The sequence below is a fragment of the Ahaetulla prasina genome, chromosome 7, assembly GCF_028640845.1.
Source record: "Ahaetulla prasina isolate Xishuangbanna chromosome 7, ASM2864084v1, whole genome shotgun sequence".
Classification (NCBI taxonomy): Eukaryota; Metazoa; Chordata; class Lepidosauria; order Squamata; family Colubridae; genus Ahaetulla; species Ahaetulla prasina.
This window is the reverse complement of record NC_080545.1, coordinates 51,794,372-51,818,369: the sequence shown is the minus strand read 5'-3', so window position 1 is coordinate 51,818,369 and position 23,998 is coordinate 51,794,372. Positions and strand designations below refer to the sequence as shown.

Genomic DNA, 23,998 nt, shown 5'->3' with positions numbered 1-23,998 from the left:
TGTAAAGCATTATGAAGCGGTATATAAGGCTTAGTGCTATTCCTATTGCTAAATTACCTTGTGCTTTGCTAAATCTAAATACACTTCCTGAGCAACCATCAGCCACACAACTGTGTCCTATTCAATATATAAGTGCCTTCTGAACATGATTCCTGTTGCAATCATACATACTTGAGTTAAGGGAGTTTAACATATGCAGAAGGTATGTGCAGTTTATGAAATTAACATTTATTAATCACAACATGTTGTAAACATCTTTTAATATACATGTTTACAAAACATGGAACATATTAAATATATTTTGTTTTATAATTGTATCATCAGAATAAAAAAGCATTAAGAATTTGACAAAATTTCATAAAAATAATGAATTGAACCAAATCTACTTTTAAAAAATAGAACAGGAAAATAATGTAAAAATTCATGTAAATATAATTTTATAATTAACCAAAGTCGTTAAAGATTATTTAGAAAAACTTAAACCTGGATAATAGATCTGTAAGCAATAAACAGCAACAAATGCCAGAAACATTAACAATGGCCTTAAAACCGCAACAGCAATGCAAGATGGATCACATATAATCCGACTTTCAAATGGTGGATACCATCGTGAATAACCTAGGATAAAAAAAAGAGAGGGAGTGTAATGATCCTCTTTTCAAAGTAAATTTAAAATATAAAAGGCAATTGTAATACATACGTAAGTTGTTTTCTTTCTCACGTTCAGGATTTCCTGTTTTTAAAAACAAAGTTCAGACAAGCCAGTTAAAGCTTTTAGAATATTTTCTCTTCATACATTTTCATTTCTTATACATATGAATTCATTAATTAATAGTAGCAGTGATGCCACATTAATCAGTCTTTAAAATACAAGCAGAGCTATCAAATTGATTATAATGCAATATTTATTCCTATTTCTATAAGATACTCATTTGGGCAATGGAAAGAAGCCCCACATACCTCTTTTTTTCCCTAAAAAGGAGAAAAATTTAACACTGCTCTACCAAAATAAAATCTGAAAAGACTGAATATCAAAATGATTTTAATAAACTGTAATAGGATCCTCTTTTTTCCTTCTCGAACTACTATTTTACTCAGATTTGTACTCACTACAGAGGTTGTCTTTACAAGTGTCTCCTTTTGGACAGTTACTGCATGGTTTTCCCTCTTTATAAGGACGTACTCCACGGTAATTGCCCCTAAAAAAAAGTGGATGAATATATTCTTAATCATACCAAATATTAAGTAGAAATTAGCCAAAAATGTCAGTGACCTTACCTGAACATTTCAAGTGAAAATATGCAAAATGTGCAAAATATTGAACAAGTTTTGAGTCTCATGGTACATCTTGCAGAATTTCAATTATCTTTTGTGGTACTGCTAAAATTTCATTATTCTTGAAAATAATCTGATCTTTTTAAAAAAATAACAATTTAATGATTCCATGTTTAATGTTTTTTGGTATAACAGATGCACTTGTGCTTAGATGGTGAAAAAGTGCTTTTTCAGGAGGCAACTGGACCCTCTTGTTTTTCTTTGAAGATGTTTCACTTCTCATCCAAGAAGCTTTCTCAGCTCTGACTGGATGATTTATATGCCTTGCAGACAGCTGATCATTGGAGGTTTATCTGGGTCCTCAGGGTCACCTGAGTAGTGCAAATGGGTGGAAAGTCTTCTTGGAACTGCAAGTACTGCTATCCTGATTCAGCAGTCTATCTGCATTTAAAAGACAAATGCCACTCTTTTGAAGACAGTAAAGTCAATATTTTGGACAGAGAGGACTTCTGGTTTGAAACAAGGGTCAAAGAGGCCATCTATGTCAAAATTGAACAGCCCTCTCTCAATAGAGGAGGGATACAATATCATCTATCTCCAGCCTACAACAGTCCTTTCAGTCAGAGCTGAAGAAGCTTCTTGGATGAAAGTGAAACATTTCAAAGAAAAACAAGACAGTCCAGTTGCCTCTTGAAAAAGCACCTTTGGGATAACCATGACCTGGATGACTGAGAAGTCCACAGACATTGTGCCTTGATGCTATAGGGCCAACACATAGCCTAAATTTGAAATCAAGTCCCTTTACAGGTAGTCCTCGACCACAACTGAGCTCAAAATTTCTGTTAAGTTTTAACCCAGGTTTTGTGAGTTTTATCCAATTTTACAATTTTTCTTGTTAAGTGAGTCACTGCAGTAGACAAGTTACCAATCTGGTTGTTAAGTGAATCTGGCTTTCCCATTGACTTTGCTTGTCAGAAGGTCACAAAAGGTGATTACGGCCTTGGAGCCCAGCAATGGTCGTAAGTATGAACCATTGCCAAGGATCTCAGTTTTAATCAGATGATCATAGTGGTGCTACTAAGGTTGTAACTATGAAAAATGGTCATAAGTCACATTTTTCAGTGCCGTTGTAACTTTGAACAATCACTAAAGGAACTGTTGTAAATCAAGGACTACGTGTAATGTAGATTTTAAAAAATCAAGCAAGATAGTTCTAGAGCAGGGGTCTGCAACCTTAAACACTCAGAGCCATTTGGACCCGTTTCCCACAGAAAAGAAAACACCGGGAGCCACAAAACCCTTTTGACATCTAAAATGAAGATAACAGTGCATATATCATTTTTAATCTTTATGCTTATAGTTTATTTAACTCAATACTATTTCTTCTGGGCCTTAGGTGGAAAAAGAGCTTTCCTATCACTTGCTGACGATGTCATGGGTTAATCTGGGAATTGCTGTGAACAAATTCTAAATTTACTGGAATTGTGCCTTTGGCTTAATTGAAATGATATATTCAATTAAATTTGAAGCCTTTTATATAATTGTTTCTTCCACTTCAGGAATAATTATAAAAATGATGATTTCTCACTCATTTTCTTACTACTAGTAGAAACAAAATAAGCAGCCATTAAATATCACTTAAAGTTGGAACCCTATATTTGGATTCTGATGGATATTTATTATTGTGAATGCTTTTGCAAAACAGTGGCTGGGAAGACTTGCCACAGATAAGATTACAAAACACCTATTTCAAATAACATTTCTTGATTCTGTATTCTTACTTGCCCCCTTGTACTGTACCACTGCATTTTGAATTCAAATGCAAAAAAAAAAAAGTTTGGAGAGCACAAAGAAAAGAATGCTGCACCAGTTTGGAATTCTTTAAAACAGCTAAATTCCCCCCCACCCCCGGGATTATGCAGTTTTTCCTGGGATTATGCAGCTGCCTTTCTTCCCCAGAAAAGGCCATATTTTGTTTAAAGAATTGCAGACAAGTGCATCCTTGTCCACCATAGCTGACTACGACATTACTCACGTAAATATGTTAACCTCACTGCTAACATGGGCTACCTCTTGCCCATATCCTCTCATCTTCCTGGGTGACCTAAATCTACCTCTCATTAACCGGATAACTAATGAATGCACAACTGATCCAATCCATACTACACTATACAACGCTGTTACAAACCTAGGTCTTGAACAACTTGTAACTAACAATACAAGACTCAACAATTGCCTTGACCTCATCTTCTGCAACAACCCAAACTCAATTTATGGACTACAAATTAAAGAACCTTTTTCCAACAGTGACCACTGCATGATTGACTTTTGTCTCAATATATGTCCTTACTTAAATCGTCATAACAATAGTATTCCTAACTACAACTTCAAAAAAGCCAACTATGACCTTATAAACAATGATCTCTCATTTCTGGACTGGCAAAATCTGTTCGCAACCTGTATAACTGCTGAAGACCATTATAGAGTTTTCCTACCTGAAATTAATAGAGTCATTAAACTATACATACCACAAACGACCACCAAGATCAGGAAAAGCAAACTACCCATATCAATAAAAAAGCTTCAATCAAAAAAAAGAATCCCTCTGGAGAAGAAACAAAAAAGGCTATGTAGCAAACTTCAAAAACCACTACAGGAATATATGCAACCAAATAAAAACTGAATGCACAAATTACCACACCAAGCAAGAAGAGGACCTTCTGTGTACAAATTCCAATCGTGCCTTTTATAATTTTGTCAACAATAAACTTAAAGACTCAAGATCCATCCCACCACTAAAAGATTCTAACAGCAAAGAATGCAATGACGAAACAGTTAAAGCAAACCTCTTCAACATATTCTTTGGCTCAATTTTTGTTAACAGCGATGACTCATATCCGACATTCCCAAAACGTACCAGCAATGAGTATGATGACTTAACACATATAGATTTCACAGAAGATAATGTTGGAAAAGCTCTTCATAACTTGAAACCATCGCTATCTATTGGACCCAATGGACTATGTGCATACTTCTTAAAAAAACTTTCCACTAATATAGCAGAACCCCTAAGCATAATCTTTGATAAAGCTTTCACTACCAGTTCCCTTCCTAAACTTTGGTCACTAGCCACAGTCATCCCAATCTTCAAAAAAGGAGACCCCAGCTTAGTCGAAAATTACAGACCAATCTCTTTGTGCTGGGTCACCTGCAAAGTCATGGAATCAATCATCAACCAATCCATCACCTCACACTTAGAAACAAACAACCTACTCTCTAATAAACAATTTGGTTTCAGGAAAAAATTATCATGTAACTTACAACTTCTCCACTGCAAAAACATATGGACTACAAATCTTGATCAAGGCAAAACAATAGATGCAATCTCCATAGACTTCTGCAAAGTTTTTGACTCAGTAGTACATGATAAACTTCTCCTAAAACTAAAATCCTATGGCATTTCAGGACCCCTTCACAAATGGATATCTGCTTTTCTGTCTAACAGACAAGTGGTCAAAATTGGCAATGCTCTATCAAATCCTGTTCCTGTCAAGAGTGGCGTTCCTAAAGGCAGCGTTCTTGGACCAACACTCTTCATACTATACATAAATGATCTTTGTGACCATATCTCAAGTAATTGTGTTCTCTTTGCTGACGATGTCAAACTATTTAACACTATAGACAATACATCTACCATTCAAAAAGACATTGATCATCTAACCGCTTGATCTAAAACTTGGCAACTCTAAATCTCAACTCTAAATCTCAACCAGCAAATGCTCAGTCTTACATATTGGAAAAAAGAACCCAAACACTAAGTACATACTTGATGGACATTACCTTACAGATGACCCCCACCCTGTTAAAGACCTTGGAGTTTTCATATCAAATGATCTAAGTGCCAAAGCCCACTGCAACTACATAGCAAAAAAGGCTCTAAGAGTTGTAAACCTAATCTTGCGTAGCCTCTTTTCCAAAAACGCTACACTACTAACCAGAGCATATAAAACATTTGCTAGACCAATTCTAGAATACAGCTCATCTGCCTGGAACCCTCACCACATTTCTGACATCAATACAATTGAACGTGTCCAGAAATATTTTACAAGAAGAGTTCTTCATTTCTCTGAAAAGAACAAAATACCTTATCCCACCAGACTTGAAATCCTAGGCTTAGAAACTTGGAACTCAGTCACCTTCGACATGACCTAAGTTTAACTCATAGAATCATCTATTGTAATGTCCTTCCTGTTAAAGACTACTTCAGCTTTAATTGCAATAATACAAGAGCAACCAGCAGATTTAAACTTAATGTTAACCGCTTTAATCTAGATTTTTTATTTTTTTATTTTTTGTTTACATTTATACCCCGCCCTTCTCCGAAGACTCAGGGCGGCTTACAATGTATAAGGCAATAGTCTCATTCTATTTGTATATTTTTACAAAGTCAACTTATTGCCCCCCCAACAATCTGGGTCCTCATTTTACCTACCTTATAAAGGATGGAAGGCTGAGTCAACCTTGGGCCGGGCTCGAACCTGCAGTAATTGCAGGCTTTGTGTTCTTAATAACAGGCCTTACCAGCCTGAGCTAAACCGGCCCTTTTGCAGAAAATATGACTTCTGTAACAGAATCATCAGTGCTTGGAATATTGACTTCACCCCATTCCTAAGAGGACCATAAGGGGCGTGCATAAGAGCACAAACGTGCCTACCGTTCCTGTCCTATTGTTTTTCTTTTTCTTTTTCTTCTTCTTCTTCTATATATATATATGCTTATTTCTCCTAATATCTACTCATATATATGTTTATACACTATATAATCTTTTTGTATGATACTTATATATATTGTGACAAAATAAATAAATAAAATAAAATAAATAAATAAAATAGCAATGCACAGTCCTAAGCTTATAATTTTTCTGCTTTTTCAAGACAGGTGGATGCACTTCTAAACAAAACACTGACTTCAGATAGTTCTCTTTTTCACATTGCAGGGAAGTTAGAAATGGCTCAGTGAGTAAACAACTGACTGGCAGATTTTGAGCCAGTCATTCCCCCTCTCAGCCCAGTCTACCTCCCAGGACTGTGGTGGGGAAAATACAGGAAAGGTGGTGGCGATTTTAATTCTGGAGCATGAGAAGCCTTTTAACTTTTGATTAATCCTGTAGTTGTTACGTCACCTTTCTTTCCTCCCTCGCCTCCTTTGCTTTGAAAAGTTGTGGGGCAACTTTTTCATCTCTCTGCTGTGATAGGGAGGTGTAGCAGAGGGATGAAAGAGCCGCATGCGGCTCCAGAGCCACGGGTTGCCTACCTCTGTTCTACAAGTTGCTGGCTCAGTGCAACATATGAATTAGAGAATGGCACCAGTGGTGAAATGTAAAATTTGTTACTACCGGGTCTGAGGGCGTGGCTTGGGGGGTGTTAATGTGACTGGGTGGGTGTGCGTGGCCAACTTTTTTTTTTACTTTTTTTTTTTTTTTACTTCTACAACGGCCGAAGAGGTTGTAGAAAAAATGCCTTTAAAAGACTCCTCTGACACTCCCAGTTGAGTTGCCTGATCATCAGAGGCTTTTCTTTTCTTTTTAAAGCATTTTTTTTGCCTTTAAAAGAAAAAAAAAGCTTCTGACGATCAGGCAACTCAGCTGGGATCGCCAGAGGAGCCTTTTAAAAGCATTTTTTCTACAACCTCTTCGGCTGAAGAGGTTGTAAAAAATGCTTTTAAAAGCCTCTGATGATCCCAGCTGAGCCACATGATCATCAGAGGCTTTTTTTTTACTTTTAAAAGCATTTTTTCTTTGGACTGAAAAAATGCTTTTAAAAGTAAAAAAAAACTCTCTGATGATCGTGCAGCTCAGCTGGGTATGGGGGTCGGGCAAGAATTTTTGCTACTGGTTCTCCGAACCACCCGCCACCATCGCTACTAGATCGGACAATCCGACTGAACCGGGAGCATTTCATCCCTGAATGGCACCTATAACACTACTGCTGCACGAGCTGCATTGATTACCAGTCTGCTTCTGGATGCAATTCAAAGTGTTGGTAATCACCTTTAAAGCACTTCATGGCATGGGTCCAGGTTACTTGAGGGACTGTCTTACCCCACTGTGATTGGCGTGTTCCACTCGTGCCAGTAGAAGCGGCATGCTGCAGGTCCCGTCATTATTATTATTCCAGGTGGTGGGGTCTGTGAGGAGGACCGGAATAGCTCAGGCTGCTACGAAGCCTGTTATTAGAACACAGTAGCCTGCAATTACTGCAGGTTCAAGCCCGGCCCAAGGTTGACTCAGCCTTCCATCCTTTATAAGGTAGGTAAAATGAGGACCCAGATTGTTGGGGGGGCAATAAGTTGACTTTGTAAAAAAAAAAATATACAAATAGAATGAGACTATTGCCTTATACACTGTAAGCTGCCCTGAGTCTTCGGAGAAGGGCGGGATATAAATGTAAACAAAAACAAAAAAAACACCTTCTCTGCTGTTGCTCATGCCCTCTGGAATATCTCTCCCTCCCCCCAATGTGAGGTTGGCCACAACCAGAGGTGAAATCCAATTGGTTCTGTGGGTGTGGCTTGGTGGACGGGGTGTGGCTTGGTGGGCGTGGCAGGGGAAGGATACTGCCAAATCTCCATTCCCACCCCACTCCAGGAGAAGAATACTGCAAAATCCCCATTCTCTCTCCACTCCTGGGGGAAGGATATTGTGAAATTTCCATTCCCGCCCCACTCTAGGGCCAGCCAGAAGTGGTATTTGCTGCTTCTCCAAACTACTCAAACTTTCCGCTACCAGTTCTCAGAACTGCTCAAAATTTCCGCTACCAGTTCTCCAGAACCTACTGGAACCTGCTAGATTTCACCCCTGGCCCCAACCCTCCTATCTTTTTGTAAGGGCCTAAAGACATGGATTTGGTAGTCAGCTTAGGATCCCAGTAGGGGAACAGTATAATGGAGATGGTTGATTGAATAACAAATCCCAATCCTCCCCCCCCTCCGTCCCCCCTCCCCAACTGTCTTTGGTTTTAAGGTTTGATTTTAATTTTTTATGTTTTTTCTTATATAACTGAATATAAGAGTTGAGGTAGCATTCACTTTATTCTACTGCTCTTTATTCTATTGCAAAGGTAAGAAGGTCTTATAACCTTCTTACCTTTGCAATCTTATAGCTCATCATTTTCGTCACAACAGACTACCTATACAACAGCATCTCTTGAGAGAGGGAGGGAGGGAGGGAGGGAGGAAGGAAGGAAGGAAGGAAGGAAAGAAGGAACTGTTTATGCCCCCTCTGCTCCCCCATTTTTTCATGGGTTGTCTAGGAACTAAATATATTTCTAGTCATGTTCTTCCACGGTTTGAAAATTTTCTATGTAGTCTTCTTATAACTCACCAGCTGATTTTTTTAAATAAAGTTAATAAAAATATGACAAACATTTAAAGTTGTTACAGACAGCAAACTAACTGAAAATAAATTGTTCAAGATAATATACGGTATATAAATGTATAAACACAATTTCAGATTTCTTTAATATATATTAACTTACGCTGGAGCATAATTGCATACTAAAAGGTTATTATTTTTTTCCTTTCCATCCATGTAACGGCAGTGAACAACAGCACAGCCAACTTTGTGTGAAGTAGCCCAAACTACCTGAAAAAGGAAGAAAATTTATTTTAAATAATTTAAGTTTCTCTCCAATCTCTATTATAATCTGCATTTTACCAATGAATATTTATTTATTTTTCAGATTTGTAAATCACCCATAACCCTCAAAGAGGGAGTTCATTACATTAAGATTTGGCTAAAACATAGGTAGTCCTCAACTTATAACCACAATTGAACCCAAAATGTATGTTGAGACATTTTTTAGGTGAGTTTTGCCCTTTTACGAACTTTCTTGCCACAGTTGTTAAGTGAATCATTGCAGTTGTTAAATTAATAACATGGTTGTTAAATGAATCTGGCTTCCCCATTGACTTTGCCTGTCAGAAGGTCGCAAAACTGGATCATATGATCTTGGCATTCTGCAACTGTCATAAATATGAATCAGTTGCCAAGTACCTGAATTTTGATCATGTGACTATGGGGATGCTGCAGGGGTCATAAATGTGAAAAACTCTCATAAGTCACTCTTTTCAGTGCCGTTGTAACCAGTGATGGGTTGCCCCCAGTTCGGACCTGTTCTATAGAACTGGTAGTAAAACTGGCGGGAGGCTCCGCCCAATGACCCAAACGTCATCAAAACTCTTCTGCACGTGCACTGTGCGTGCGGGCACAATGCAAACTGGTAGTAAAGTTAAGTAGAACCCACCCCTGGTTGTAAATTTGAACAGTCACTAAATGAACTGTTTTAAGCCCAGGACTACCTGTACCTTGAGGTTGAAACAAAATAGCCCTTCTTTAAAGTGTTAACATTGAAATATTTCAATCTGGCTGTATTTCACTTCAATTGGCATAAGTACACACACACACCCTTATCTGTGAGTTCTTGCAGGCTCTTCAGAGGCTCTGCAGATAATCAGATGTGAGGATCTCTGAAGTTGAGCTTTACAGAGCAGTTGGGAAGGTTGCTGCTATAGTACCATTCTTGCTCCAGTATCCTTGCCTGGCCAATTGAGTTCCATTCCTGGGCTGGTGAAGAGTATATGGGATTTTAATCTGCCACCTAGTCATGTAGAGTTTGGAATAGTGCCATGCACTTGTTTCTGAAGGCCCAACACATACCAGAGGTTGCATGTCAGATCTGGTTTTCTAAATTATTATGTCTTGGGAAACTTGTAACTGATGTGGTAGCAAAGGACATTAACACCAATCCATTGCCACAGACAGATCACATTGTTTACTTTCTTGTCTTGTTGATGCCATTTTTACTATAGGGAGATAGGACCGATTTAGTCAGGCTGTTCCAAGCAATTGATGAACGCTATAGGGTTCCAAAGGTTTGAGGGGTTTCCAAGGATGTAGGAACCTTCCAGCTGAGGTCTTGGCTGCTGTCTACAATGAGTGGCTGTCCTTGGACTGCATCATCCCTATTTGGCTCCTCCCTGTGTGTTGATCCTAGAGTACATCTTAGTTTACTGAGGAGATCCAGGAGATGAAGGATCAGAAGACACTGATCAAATATGAAGAAGAGCCATGTTAGGGATTACTTTGCGGATAAAGGACATAGAAACCTCACTATTTATCTGAAAGGGGCTTAGTCTTAGGTGATTTGGGATGGGTTTGAACTGTTGACTCCTGAAGAACTAGACAGGATTCTTTGTGCTGTTAGCTTAGCCACCCATATGCTGCATTTGGGCCTCTTCCACATTATCAAAGCAGCCAGGGAGATGATCTGTAATTGGGTTCATGTTATAATGCCTGACTGTTTGTGGGAGAGATGGCACAGAGTGGCATGCCTGCCAGAATCAAAACCAATTTGTTTTCAACTTTCCCTTTTGATCAGACTGTAGCCAGAGTTCACCAGAACTCTAGTGAAAGTGGATTATTTTGACCCATTTGAGTTGGGTTTCAGGCCAGGATTCGATACAGAGAGCGCCTTGATTGTCCTTGTAGGAGACTACTGGCAAATCTGCAATGTTAGTGATTCTGTTCCTTGATTTCTCAGAAGCTTTTGATACCATCAACCATCGTATCCTTCTGGACTGGCTCCAGGAATTGCAAAGAAAGTGGCACTATTTTACAGTTGTTCTCTTGTTTCCTTCAGGAACAATTCTAGTTTATGTTGTTTGGGGAGAAAGGTCATTCTCTAGGCTCCTACTCTGTGGGTACCACAATGTTCGACTTTCTCTCTCTTTCTATTCTTTCTATTCAACATCAACATGAACCCACTGTGTGATGTCCTACATCACTTTGGGGTTTAGTATCATCAGTATGCTGATGGTAATTAGAGGCAATGACCTTGACAAAGATAAGGCCAGATCTGTTACCCAAAGCCATGAGGAGAAAGATATGGCTTAAATCCAAAACAATGTAATGTATGCACAAATAGCTAAAATAGACCCGGGGGTCGGAGCCATAACACTAGCACAACCAGACTTCCAAGATTCTATTATTGCCAATCTCAATAAAAGCAGTTGTAGCTTCCTGTGGAGTTGATTCTCAGTCTGCTTTACTTGACAATAAGCAATTATAGTTGCTGACTGAGACTTTTTAATATATTGTCCCAAGATATAAAGGCATGCAGAATGTGGAAGAACTGTCTCTGACTCAGTCCTACCAAGAGGAAGTGGTTGTGGGTTCTAGGACCACCTGGTTCTGAGTTATTTCATCTCTGACCTTGGATGGGTTGCACTTCTCCATTCAAGGCTGGTCTGAAATCTAGAGATTTCAGAATTTTAGAATCTAGAGTTTTTGTTCAGTTTCATCTGGTGCTGCAGTTGCAGCCTTTCCTCAATTGGGAGGCCCTTCAGAAGCCACTCATGTCTTGACTATTGCAATACACTTTATATGGGACTGCCTCAAAAGCAACTTGTAACCTTCAACAACCTCCATATGTATAACAGTGTGAGCAGTTATGCACATGCCACATTACTATGTGATACCTCTGCTCCATAACTTGCACTGGATGCCAATTTGCTTCAAGATACTGGTTTTCACCTATGAAGTGCTACATGATATAGAAACTGGTTATTTTAGGGACTGCCTATCTTCTCTGAGGCTGTCTTGCCAATTAGAACTAATAGTGTTAATGCACTCTGAGGGCCTTCAATTAAAAAAGGTCATTACCTGATCCTAGGAAGCACCCTTCTCTGTTGCAGCACCTGCCTTATGAAATGAGGTACCCACTGAGATCGGGATGATTCCCACCTTGTTGGTGTTCCAAAAAGCCATACAGACCTCATTAGGTGGTTTACCATTTTGCTCATATTTTTTTCTTGTTAAAGTCTGGTATTATTGTTTGTTCTCTTAATATTGTTTTTATATTGGAGGTATTATATTCAGCAGAGTCATTTAGAGTTGGGTAGCATAAAACCAAGCAAACAAGTGAACAAATATTTAGAGATGAAATTATTATTTTTTCTTTTTGAATTTCTCAGTTGCCTTTTACCATTCCATATGTTTGTAAATAAGTAATCTTACACAGTAACTTCACCTACTAAGCAGCTGTAATCAGTATTCATAATTTACTGTCACCGTGGACTATATAAACACAAAAATACATATCTTACCTGGGTATAATGTCCACATACTTTGGTGCAGTGATGGGTAGAGTAAGTATAGTAATTTACTTCACTGTGAAATGCTTTAATTGGATTCTCGACATTAATTGGATTTCTGCTTGCACTTCCCATCCACATATTTTCTCCGGTTGGCTTAAACATACGATTAGGATGGTAGTTTTGATTAGGATTATGTTTCCAAACACATTTATTTGCCCATGCTCTAGCAATTCTAGCTAAAGCTAAATCAAATGTCTGCAAAGGATAAAATTATCAGTTAAGCTTTTGATCATATTTATCTCCCTTAGTAAATGCACAAATATCAAACTGAGATCCATCCAAATACAGATAGGAATTTTCATGCGTTAGTTCATATGATTATGATATAAAGAAAATTATTATTTTTTATTAAAATCTGGAATTTTGCAGAAGATATACCATCTAAAACACTTTCAGAGATTATTCTTACTTATTTATAATGCCTATATAAAAAGTTGGGTTTGTATTTTTAAAACTATAAATATTATAAAAATAACATTTATAATCTTAATATATGTGCAAGAAAACATTATATATATGCTTTGAATCACATGTGTAGATACTGATTACATACTGAAGCAGAATAATCTCCAGTGAAGATTTAATAGGATGGTTGTGCAACAAACTGTTGCAATGTGGATTTATTTTTTTAAATGATCAGCTATATCTTTTTCCCAGATATTATTTTCAACTTTCTATTCTTACCCTGTCAGTAAACCAGAATTTACACAAACTTTTTTTAATATGTGTAGATCTTCTGCACCTTTGCTTCTATCAAGTTTCACTTTATACATCTAAAGAGATTAATGTAAGTACATTAAAACATGCAAGTATACTTCAAAGCAATATGGTTTTAAAATAAATTATCAATTATCTTGGTGGATCATAATCTGAATATGAACTAGCATGAGATGTTCAGGGAAAATGTCTTTCTGCTTACCAGATGTGAAGAAAAAACATTGTGATCTATCACCACCTAGTACTGTCTATAAATCCAGAATTATTGTATGTAGCACATGTTAGCAATTCCCATTTTTAAAGGAATAGAGAAAAAAGTTACCAGAACCAGGACAAGATCATCATAATTCCTCTTCCCTATGAAGTTATTACTGTTAGAAATTACTTCTGCTTTTACGTAGATCACACCCTTTCATTTTGCCATAGGTTGTATATTCCAGACTCATAGTGTTTTTTTTTAAATGCATTTCAACATTACTAATAGATGTGTGGATTAGCAGAAAGAACAGTAGGATACAGGAGAGGGAACAGAGTATTCCATGTTTGTTTTCAGTATCTGCCTTCCTCTATGGCAGTAGTGGCAAACTTCAATGTGGGTTGCATCAGGGGTGAAATGCTCCCAGTTCGGACCGGATCGCCCAATCCGGTAGCGATGGTGGCGGGTGGTTCGAAGAACTGGTAGCAAAAATCCCTGCCCCCCCCATTTTTTCTTTGGCCGAAAAAATGCTTTTAAAAGTAAAAAAAAGCCTCTGATGATTGTGTGGCTCAGCTGGGATCATCAGAGGCTTTTAAAATCTCTTCGGCCAGAGGGTGTAGAAAAAATGCTTTTAAAAGGCTCCTCTGACGATCCCAGCTGAGTTGCCTGATCGTCAGAGGCTTTTTTTTCTTTTAAAGGCAGAAAAAATGCTTTTAAAAGAAAAGAAAAGCCTCTGAGGCCGAAGAGGTTGTAGAAAAAATGCTTTTAAAAGTTAAAAAAAAAAGTTGGCCATGCCCACTCAGTCACATTACCACCACCACCACCACCAAGCCTCGCCCACAGAATCAGTAGTAACAAATTTTACATTTCACCCTCGGTTGCATGCAACTAACTACCAGCATTAGTGCTGTACATTATGGTCAGTTTTGGTATCCATCTGTGAACTGAGAGATTTCCTATAACAGGTTATCTTTCAACTTTAAAATGTCCCCACAATGGGCAGAACTAACATGTCCTAAAATGAAGAGAAGGGCGCTATAAATAACTAGAATCAGCAAAGTAAATGTTGCTGCAGCATGAGATAGAATAATCCACTCCTCCCAGTGCAGAATTTATAAACTAATTCCTTGCTTGCCTTCTGATTTATTAAATGACAAACACCAATCTTTTCAGGCCAATCTTTTCAGCAGGCTGAGACTGCTGATGGAGTCCAGCAGCCAGACTCAATGCTCACTTGAAAGTTAACATGCTGAGAGAATTGGAGAAGGTCTCAAACTTCCAGCAGCTTGTTTGCTTTGATCATAGATATGCTTTTAATGACTTAACATTTAAAACGTAAATGGTTTTTTTACATGATTTTAATCTTAAATTTTAACTTCTGGATGTGGCTCAGGAAGCACTGGTAGAGTTCACAATCAGATGCTTATTGTTACCTAATGGAAACTTTGTGTGCAATAGTTTGCATTTCATTTTCTTAAATACATGCATTCATTTCCTTGTATTTATTTGTCTTTTACTATATAAATTGCATAGAGTACAATTGCAGTTTACATGTAATTCAACAAATACACATCCCAAAATAGAGTAAAAATATACATACATTAATTAAACCAAACAATAAAAATATTGTGAAAAGGATGCATCCATCCACTTGTTTGGGGAAAAAGTAAACTGATACCAGTAATACCATTTCCTGATTGCTTATTTGTACCCTATGACAATCACAAAGTGTTGTTACCTTATCATTCTTAATGAACATATCTTTTATTTTATGTACATTGACAGCACATGCACCAAGACAAATTCCTTGTGTGTCCAATGACACTTGGCCAACAAAGAACTCTACTCTACTCTACTCTACTCTCTACTGGGCACAAGATGAAAATAGCCAGGAAAATCCCTACGGAAAACAACTCAGGATTCATGGCATGCTCCCATAGCTAGGACTGCAAAATTAGGGGGAGATAAGCGTGTTCAGATTTCCTGGTTCAAGCTTGGAAACTTGCTGTGAGTGACTTTGCCGCCACCCCAACCTTTCAGCCCTGTTTATCCCATACTGTGGGGATGGGATTAACTTTCGGAAGAATGATTAAATTGAAGCTCCTGAAAAAAATGGGGGCTGTTTCTTATGTTCTTGAGATACCTGTTCTCCCCCTCGTTAAGCTCCTCCAACTCGACGGTCCCACAAACTTTCGCAGGCACAAATTCGAATGACTTTCGGTCTCAGGAAGCAGCGCCCTCCGCGGGAAAACTTTTCTTTGGGTGTCGATTACGGGGCCGGCACGCTAACAGGCAGAGCTGAGGCTTCTCTTTTCCTCACGGCTTCCCCCCCCACTCGCCCGCCAACGCCCCGGGGCCTCCTCCTGCCCCCGCTCGCCGGCAACCCTTCGAACCGCTCACCATGTAGAGCATGTTGGAGGCAGAGGGCTTGACTTCGCTGCGGAACTTGTTGTGGATGTCGATGTATTGCTTGATAAAGGTGCGGTTGTTGATGTCCGGTAAAGGCGCATATTTACTTCTCGCTTCCCCGAGGAGAAGAGTCAGCAGTCCCGCCGCGCTCCACCACCACCAGAGGCTCCTCATGGCCGTGGCAACGGCGACCTGGCGGAACACTGCGCGCGCACGAATGGTCCTCCTGAGGCCGCCGCCGCCGCATTTGGTAGCCCGGAGGTTGGGGTGTTTCGCAGAGGGTGGCCACCTAGTCTTGCAAAAGCTGTGGTAAACGATTGCTTTCAGTTTCCAGAGCCCTCCTCCTCTTCCTCCTCCTCCTCCTCGCCCTCATCTGAATCGCATAAGGCTTACATGGGAGTAAATTCTACCCTAGTCCTTGAAGTTTATTTCTCAGAAGTCACGCCCTGGATTCCACTTTGTTCCGTTTTTAATCCTAGGCAGGGTTTAGCTAGCCCTCTCCTGGAAAGAACCCAGTGGCATTCTTTTCTCTCAGATGAATAAATATACCATTTTTTATTAATAGAAGTTACATCTGGAAAAAGAGCCTATTCCTTTTTCTAAATATCCTTTTCTATTTTGAAAAAAAAAATCAGGATCTGTCAGATGAAGTTCCATTGAATGTCAGCAAATGATCTGCCTCCCATTCTCATCTGCTCTTTTGTGGGAGGCTGTTATTTTGAGTTAGGCCTGTAAAATGTGCTACGTTTAAATATATGTATGAATATGCTTGTCATATTGAAACAAATCTAAAGTGCTCTTGGAAGTCAAAGGACATCAAATGAAAGAAATGACTAATACAGGCAAATAATACATACATACATACATATACATATACATACACACACACACACACACACACACACACACACACACACACACATTCCTACTGTATAAATGTTAGAGAAATGTCATATACGTTTAGTGATTTTCTTCCAAGGAAAGTCACCCTCCTTTTCTGGGATATCAATGTATATTTGTATATGATATTCTTTCAAGAAAAGTCACTCTTAACTCAGGATGCACACAACAGGCTGGATAGCATCAGTTGAGTATGCTGATCACTTCTTAGTTAAATAATATAACGTGAAAATCATAGCAATCTAGAAGAAATAACATAGCAATTCAACTAACAATAAACAGGAAACTCTGCATATTGATAGTCTTATTGCAAAAATGGTTTATGAAAGTAATGTACTCTAAAATGTGTTAACTGTAATCCACACAAAATCATAATCAGATAATGCAGTAAAGGCCTTTCCATCCAGTTAAGGGGTGAAAATAACGCCTAATTATAACTATTATATCAATCTCAAAAAAACCTAAAATTTCACTATAAGGGAAATAAGGTTATATCTCTCTAAATCTGTAGAGAAGAATTTGATTGAAACAATATCCAATTTAGATTTTCTTTTCCTCAGTTTTATCCAGTGGAATTTTGATAGGTCTGAGAGAAATGGAATCCTCAATTATCAAGTATTAATACTTTGTAAGACACTGGAAGATAAATTACCTTGCATCTGTCTGGGGTTTTAAATCTCTGTATCTATTGCAGTTCAATTAATGGGAATATCTCAAGTATACTTTTGTTCTATTTTATAGAGTGAGTTTCAATAAGGGTAAGCAGTCCATAATCCTACCACCAGTCCATTATCCCTAAACAACTTTTATGGCCTTTTGAATTCTATCTGCGGTTGTTGAAACTAAAGGAACAAAATATTGCCATTTTGAGCTGGGAAAAACATAACTACAGTGTTATCCCTAAAATGAACATTTTGTGTTGTTCATTTTATTGACTGTACTTGCTGAAATTAAGTTCTGTCTCTCTTACTATATTTTCTTTCCTTATCATTGATAAAGCAAAATGTATCCCTTTATCTGTGAGTGCAAAAGAACAATGCTTAAAATTGACTGATCACATCAGTCCCTCTTCTCAGCTTCTGTTGCAATTCCATCCAGAATCATGGTTTTTGGGTCACCACCAGCCATTACAGTAATGAGTTTTCTCCCCTAGCTTTGCTGCTATCTTCCTTAGCAGGTTACCAAGTAGTAGGAAAACACCTATTAACTATAGCTGTGATGGCGAACCTATGGCACGTGTGCCGGAAGTGGCACACAGAGCCATGTCGCCCGACACGCGTGGCATTGCCCATTCTGCTTCCAGGTTTCCAGGGCTCGCATGCACACCAGTCAATTAATCTGCTGATTACTGGTGCACATGCATGCGTGACGATCAGCTGGCCTTAACGTCTTAGTGCGCGTGCGCTCCGCCCATGCCATCGTCACCTGCATGCAGCCCCGGGAAATCCATCCCTTGCCAGTCAGGAGTGCTGCTGCCAGTCACTCCCCTGCACCCGCATCCTGCCTGCCTCATCACTGCCACTGTGAGGAAAGCCCCCAAAGCTGCGCTGCCTGGGATCCACATGGGCTGCTATAGGAGGAGGCCAGGTATGACTGACTGGATGCTGCCTGGAGTGCAAGGTTAGCAGAAGGAGGAGCCACCGCTGCCTCTTAGCCGGTGCAAATGGCCTGCTGTCGCAGCCTGCTGCCACCCTCTCTCCCCCACCAGTTGCTCCTGCCACTGCCAGCAAAGCAGCTGTGCGAGAACAGCCGCCACCGGTGGCAAGGGGTGGCAGTGGCAAGAATGGGTGGTCCGGGGCTTCCAGCGGCCTGCCCATCCTTGCTGCTGCTGCCCCCTCGCACCCAATCAATCTGCTCTTTCGGAAATTTGCTTTTCTTCCAGCATCAAGACTTGCATCCAGAGGACTGCAGACTGCCTCTGATCACATTCAGAGTCGAAGACTCTGCTACCCTGCAGGGCTGAATGCAGAAAAAGTCACCCCAAGGCAAGAGCTGAGTGACAGGAAGAAGCTGCTGCCGGCTTCAGACCTGGCGGCCCACATACTCAGCCCGGGCTTTACAAGCCACTGTGGTAACTGAACAGCCCACCAGAAAGCCCACCGCGTACAGACACAGCAAGAATCAGTTGGGCCAAACTGGCCAGCCTCGGAATAACGATGTTCCAGGCCCAAAATGGGGTGGGGGGGCCAAAGCACATGTGCAAGGGCGTGCATAGGCAATGCAGGGTGCATGCATGGGGAACAGCATGGGGATCATGTGTGCATGTGCATGGGGGGGTTCACATTGCATTATGGGTGCTCGCACACGCTATTGCGTGCGCACACACACACTTCTGGCACGTAACGAGAAAAAGGTTTGCCATCACTGAACTATAGCATTGTAGTATAAATGGGTTTTGACAATACAGTTAATTCCCGAGTTATGAGTGTTCCCTTGGCAAATGTTGGAAGTTACGCAATCAGTGCCCCCTAGCGTTTCCGAATAAGACCCGAAAGTACAAATCTTGCAGCACCACTGCAGTTGTTCATCCCTATGAACAACCGGAGAGGCACTGCAACATTCGTCCTGCAGACTGCCGGCAGAAATGGAGCTTCTGAGGGACGTATCCACCCCTCAGAAGCCCCGTTCGGCCCTCCGTGGGCTTCCCGTGGCTCGTTACAGGATGAAATGGACCTTCTGTGGGCCGGGGAGGCCTGCAGAGGGCCAAACGGAGCCTTGGTGGGCCGATCCAGCTTCCGGAGGCTCCATTTCGGCCTGCAATGGGCCAGGGAGGCTTGTGGAGGGCCGAAGAAAGCCTCGGAAGGCCAGATTCTCCCGTCAGGAGCTCCATTTCAGCTGGCATCATGCTGGGCGAGGTCTGCGGAGGCCAAAATGGGGCGTCTGAGGCAGGGGTGAAATGCTCCCGGTTCGCACTGGCTCCCCCGATTAGGTAGCGATGGCAGCTGCTGGTTCGGAGGACCGGTAGCAAAAATCCCTGGCCCCGCCCCCCTGCCTCTGCTGAGACACACCATCAGCAGAGGTTTGTTTTTTTTACTTTTAAAAGTTTTTCTTCAGCTGAAACATGCCTTGAAAAGTAAAAAAAAAAAACCTCTGATGATCGTGGGGCTGAGCAGAGATCATCAGAACACTTTAAAAGTTTTTTTTTAAAAAAACCCTTCAGCCGAAGGGGGGGGGGGAGAGATAAAAACCGGAGGTTTTAAAAGTCTCCTCTGGCGATCCCAGAGGAGTTTCCTGATGCTCACAGGTTTTTAAACTCACTTTTTAACAGCCCCCACTTACAAGAGCCCCCACCCAAGCCCAGCCAGTTCTCCCTCCTCACTTACCTATAATTACTGCTCTTTCGGGCTGGCATGTTTTCTTCAGCTACTGAAGAAAAAAAAAAGCTTCCTTTGACTTTCTGCTTTGCTGGCTGAGGAACTCTGGGATTTGAAGTCCACAATAAAATAAAATAATAAAATAAAATAAAATATTTGTGCAGCTTTCTGAGATTTGGGGTGTTTCTGTAGTGTTTCACTCTAACTACACAAACACACAAAATCTCAGAAAGCTGTATGTGGCATTTTGTGTGTGTGTGTGTGTGTGTGTGTGAGTTGTGTGTGTAAAGTGTGAAAGTTGGTTTTTGAGCTTTTTGTGGCTGTGTGAAGTGTGAAGTGCAGCTGCTTTTACATTGTGTGTGAGTCAGTTGTGTTGTGTTGTCTATGTGTAAAGTGTGAAAGTTGGTTTTTGATACCTCTTATTGTTTTTTATACTTTGTTTATTATTTTTATTATTTATTGTTATTGGCCATGCCCACTCAGTCATCTGACCACCAAGCCACGCCCACAGAACCGGTAGGGAAAATTTTTAGATTTCACCCCTGGTCTGAGGTGCTCATGCATCTGAGAGGCTGGAGAGGAGACTGCTTGCTAGATCTTCACAAGGTAAGTGACCTGGTGCAGCAGGTTGCAGAAGTAATTGTGGGGAGCATGAGGTATTTCAGTGGGTCGGGGAGGCCTTGGGTGGTCTTAGGCAGGTGGCCTGTTCCATCGGTAGGCCCCCCATGCCTTTTTCACCTTGAAATACCTCATGTGCACTTAACAAGCCTCACATTCGATTAGCGAATGTGTGGGCTAAAGGAGGGAATGATCCTGTTCAAGGTACAAAATTCACTCCAACAAATCCTCAGGTTAAGAGTGGAATGGGCAGGCTTCATTACATTCGTAAAAAGAGAACTACCTGTATTGTGCAATCACGCTATTTGCAGACTCTGCCTCAACTTCAGTAGGTTGGTTTGTCTGGCCTTCCTCCCACATCCCATCTGGGCAGAAAAATGTAAAATAAAGAAACACGAGATTGCCTCCAATCATAAAAATGTTTCTACAAAAGTGTTTAATGAAACAGTGCCAAATATATTCTAATTTTGAAAGAGTAATAGACAGAGACACAATGATAGAACAGTTTTAAGGAGAAAGGAAACAGTCTTGCACATGATTGTGGAAGAAACTAGGTTTTGTACAGCTGGAGAACTAAACCTGACTTGGTACTAGTTCTGTTATTTCCTAGGAGGAGGAAGAAACTGACAAACTATCCATTAAAGTCTAGTTTGATACCCCGCAGTATTTTCAAGTTACTGCAACAAGCAAATGCAAGGCTAACTAAAAATCTAAAAATGTTCCACTGACATCAATCCAGAGTTGCACAGATAAATCCAAAATAAAATAGTTGAGACCTTCTGATTAATCACACAAAACATTTTTTGAAAGCCGAACTATATTAAATTGGCACTACAATTAATTTTTGGTAATCACAGGTAAACCTGGAATTATTTTTTATATGGAGTGCCTTTAAAATAATTTCATTTATTCTGAACTTAGTTATGTATGCATATTTTCTTTTGCTAGATTAATTACAAAATAGAGCTACTTTTGCTGAGTTATTGTAATAGCTATCATAACTATACTGTCTTAACCCACATATTTATGTCTCGGTTATATTTATTAATTATTTGATAAAAATGATAAAATAATCTGAATATTATGTCCACATGCATTTGTAAATTCCTGACTAATCTTAAATTTAGAATTTTCATAACATTTATCAATGGTACCATCACTGTGAAATGCTTCTTTGGAGACATATTCTGTCCACAGATTTTCTCAAATTATGTAGTTTCAGGATTCCATATATTTCCAAGCATAATTTGTATATCTGCAAAGGATGCAAGACCCAACTTTAATTACATTTTTAAATGTCTTGTTAACTGCACAATCAAATCTTCAGCCCTGTAAATCCATAAAATGAGATGTTTTCCTGACAAAACTCTGAATATTCTAATATTTTTAGAATTGAAAAAATGCTGTGAAATCAATTCCTTATACAACTATATCTACAATTTTATTTTAGTTCTTTTGAAATATTGTAGCACCATATTAGTTTTTCATGTCTAAAAAGTTTCTAATAAAGAGTGAGATTTAGCATTTTACATAAAAGTGAGGAAAGCAAAATAAAATGTTGATATCTTTTCTTAACTGAATATATACATCAGCTTTTTATAAATCTATGAAATATTACTATATCTTAATAACCTTTCAAGTAAAGTTTTCAAAAGGGATTTATCAATAAATTCTATTGTCAAGGTTCTGACTAATGAGCCCAAGCAAATCAGAACTCTGAGACTCAGATCTTCTTTATTAGGCACATCATATCAGCACGACTAAATGTAAAACCAACTCTGAATAATTCCCATGGTTTCAGTATAGTTAAAATAGTAAATGATCCCCTCCCCAGGTGTTACCAGTCACGTTGTCCAATTAGGTTCATTGGTGCGCTTCTTAGGCACTCCTCTCTGTTCTCATCAACACCTGTGGAGATGACTTTGGTTCCCACGAGAAAAATTGGTGGTGTGTTCTGGCAGTGCATTCCATTCCCCCCCCCAATATATGGCAATTGAGAACCAACAAAATGGCTTTTGCCAGGTTCAGTTTAAAGTTTAAAGCTGTTCTATCGAGTGTTTCTACTTAGAATTAAATAAATAAAATAAATAAAATAAATAAATAAATAAATAAAAAAGAGGAATCAATCAAGGCATCCATCCCTCTGACAATCGAAACATCTATCCACCCATTCAATCAACTGTCGATCAACCAACTAACCTCCAACCACTAGTACAAAACCTCCAACTATCCAATGATCAACCACTCATTGTTCAACCAACCTTCCTTCAACCACCTGTTGTACATAACCCTCAATCAACTATCAATCAAAACTAGGTATGCACACCCTTTACCTCTTCTACACCAAACACTGCAGGTCTCAAATGTAAATTAATAAATGCAAGAAGCATTGTAAACAAATTACCTGAATTTATCCTATTGTTAAACAATGGTACATTTGATATTATATTTGTTTGTGAAACATGGCTGAACTCACTCCTGCCTGACTCCATTATTTCAAACAAAGAGTATCAAGTTTTTTGATCAGATCGTGAAAACCGCAGAGGTGGTGGAATGGCTATCTTTTACAAAAAATCACTGAACCTAAAAAATATTCAAGTTGCACATAAACTTTCTCTTCCTGAAACTATTGTATGCGATCTAATTTTGCGCAGCTTCTTTTCCAAAAACTCTACACTACTAACCAGAGCATACAAAACATTTGCTAGACCTATTCTTGAATACAGCTCACCTGTCTGGAACCCATACCACATCTCTGACATTAATACAATTGAACGCGTCCAGAAATATTTTACAAGAAGACTTCTCCACTCCTCTGAAAACAACGAAATACCTTATACCAACAGACTTGAAATCCTGGGATTAGAAAATTTAGAACTCTGCCGACTCCGACAAGACCTGTGTTTAACACACAGAATCATCTATTGCAATGTCCTTCCTGTTTCAGTCACAATAATACAAGAGCAAACAATAGATTCAAACTTAATGTTAACTGCTTCAATCTTGATTGCAGAAAGTATGATTTTTGTAACAGTTGTTAACGCTTGGAACACACTACCTGACTGTGGTCTCTTCCCAAACTCACAAAAGCTTTAACCAAACTCACAAAAGCTTTAACTGTCTACCATTGACCTCACCCCATTCTTAGGAGGACTATAAGGGTGTGCATAAAAGCACAAAAGTGCCTATCATTCCTGTCCTATTGTTTCCTTTTATTATATATACGCTTATATGTTGTATAGTTGTTTCATGATTGTGCTTTTATATACTGTTGTGACAAAATAAAATAAAAAAGAGGAATCAATCAAGGCATCCATCCCTCTGACAATCGAAACATCTATCCACCCATTCAATC

The 23,998-nt window shown here is 39.4% G+C and overlaps 1 protein-coding gene across 1 annotated transcript; it reads right to left on the bottom strand.

The window, feature by feature from the left end:
- Positions 1-318: 318 nt before the first annotated feature.
- On the bottom strand, positions 319-16,177 carry LOC131201893 (GLIPR1-like protein 1). The gene is made up of 6 exons (XM_058190254.1): positions 15,803-16,177; positions 12,439-12,684; positions 8,811-8,917; positions 1,111-1,199; positions 701-733; positions 319-618 (listed from the first exon to the last, which is right to left on the bottom strand). The coding sequence occupies exons 1-6, from the start codon at positions 15,983-15,985 to the stop codon at positions 464-466; spliced, it is 813 nt and encodes a 270-aa protein (XP_058046237.1). The 5' UTR covers positions 15,986-16,177; the 3' UTR covers positions 319-463.
- Positions 16,178-23,998: the final 7,821 nt, after the last annotated feature.

What these genes read in the sequence shown, in the direction of transcription:
- LOC131201893 (XM_058190254.1), bottom strand. Translation starts at nt 15,985, where the DNA reads ATGAGGAGCCTCTGGTGGTGGTGGAGCGCGGCGGGACTGCTGACTCTT. An exon ending in CCTCCAACATGCTCTACATG is followed by an intron (nt 12,685 to 15,802) that starts GTGAGCGGTTCG and finishes TATCCTTTGCAG; the next exon opens with ACATTTGATTTAGCTTTAGC. An exon ending in TTGTAAAGACAACCTCTGTA is followed by an intron (nt 734 to 1,110) that starts GTGAGTACAAAT and finishes TTTTAAAAACAG; the next exon opens with GAAATCCTGAACGTGAGAAA.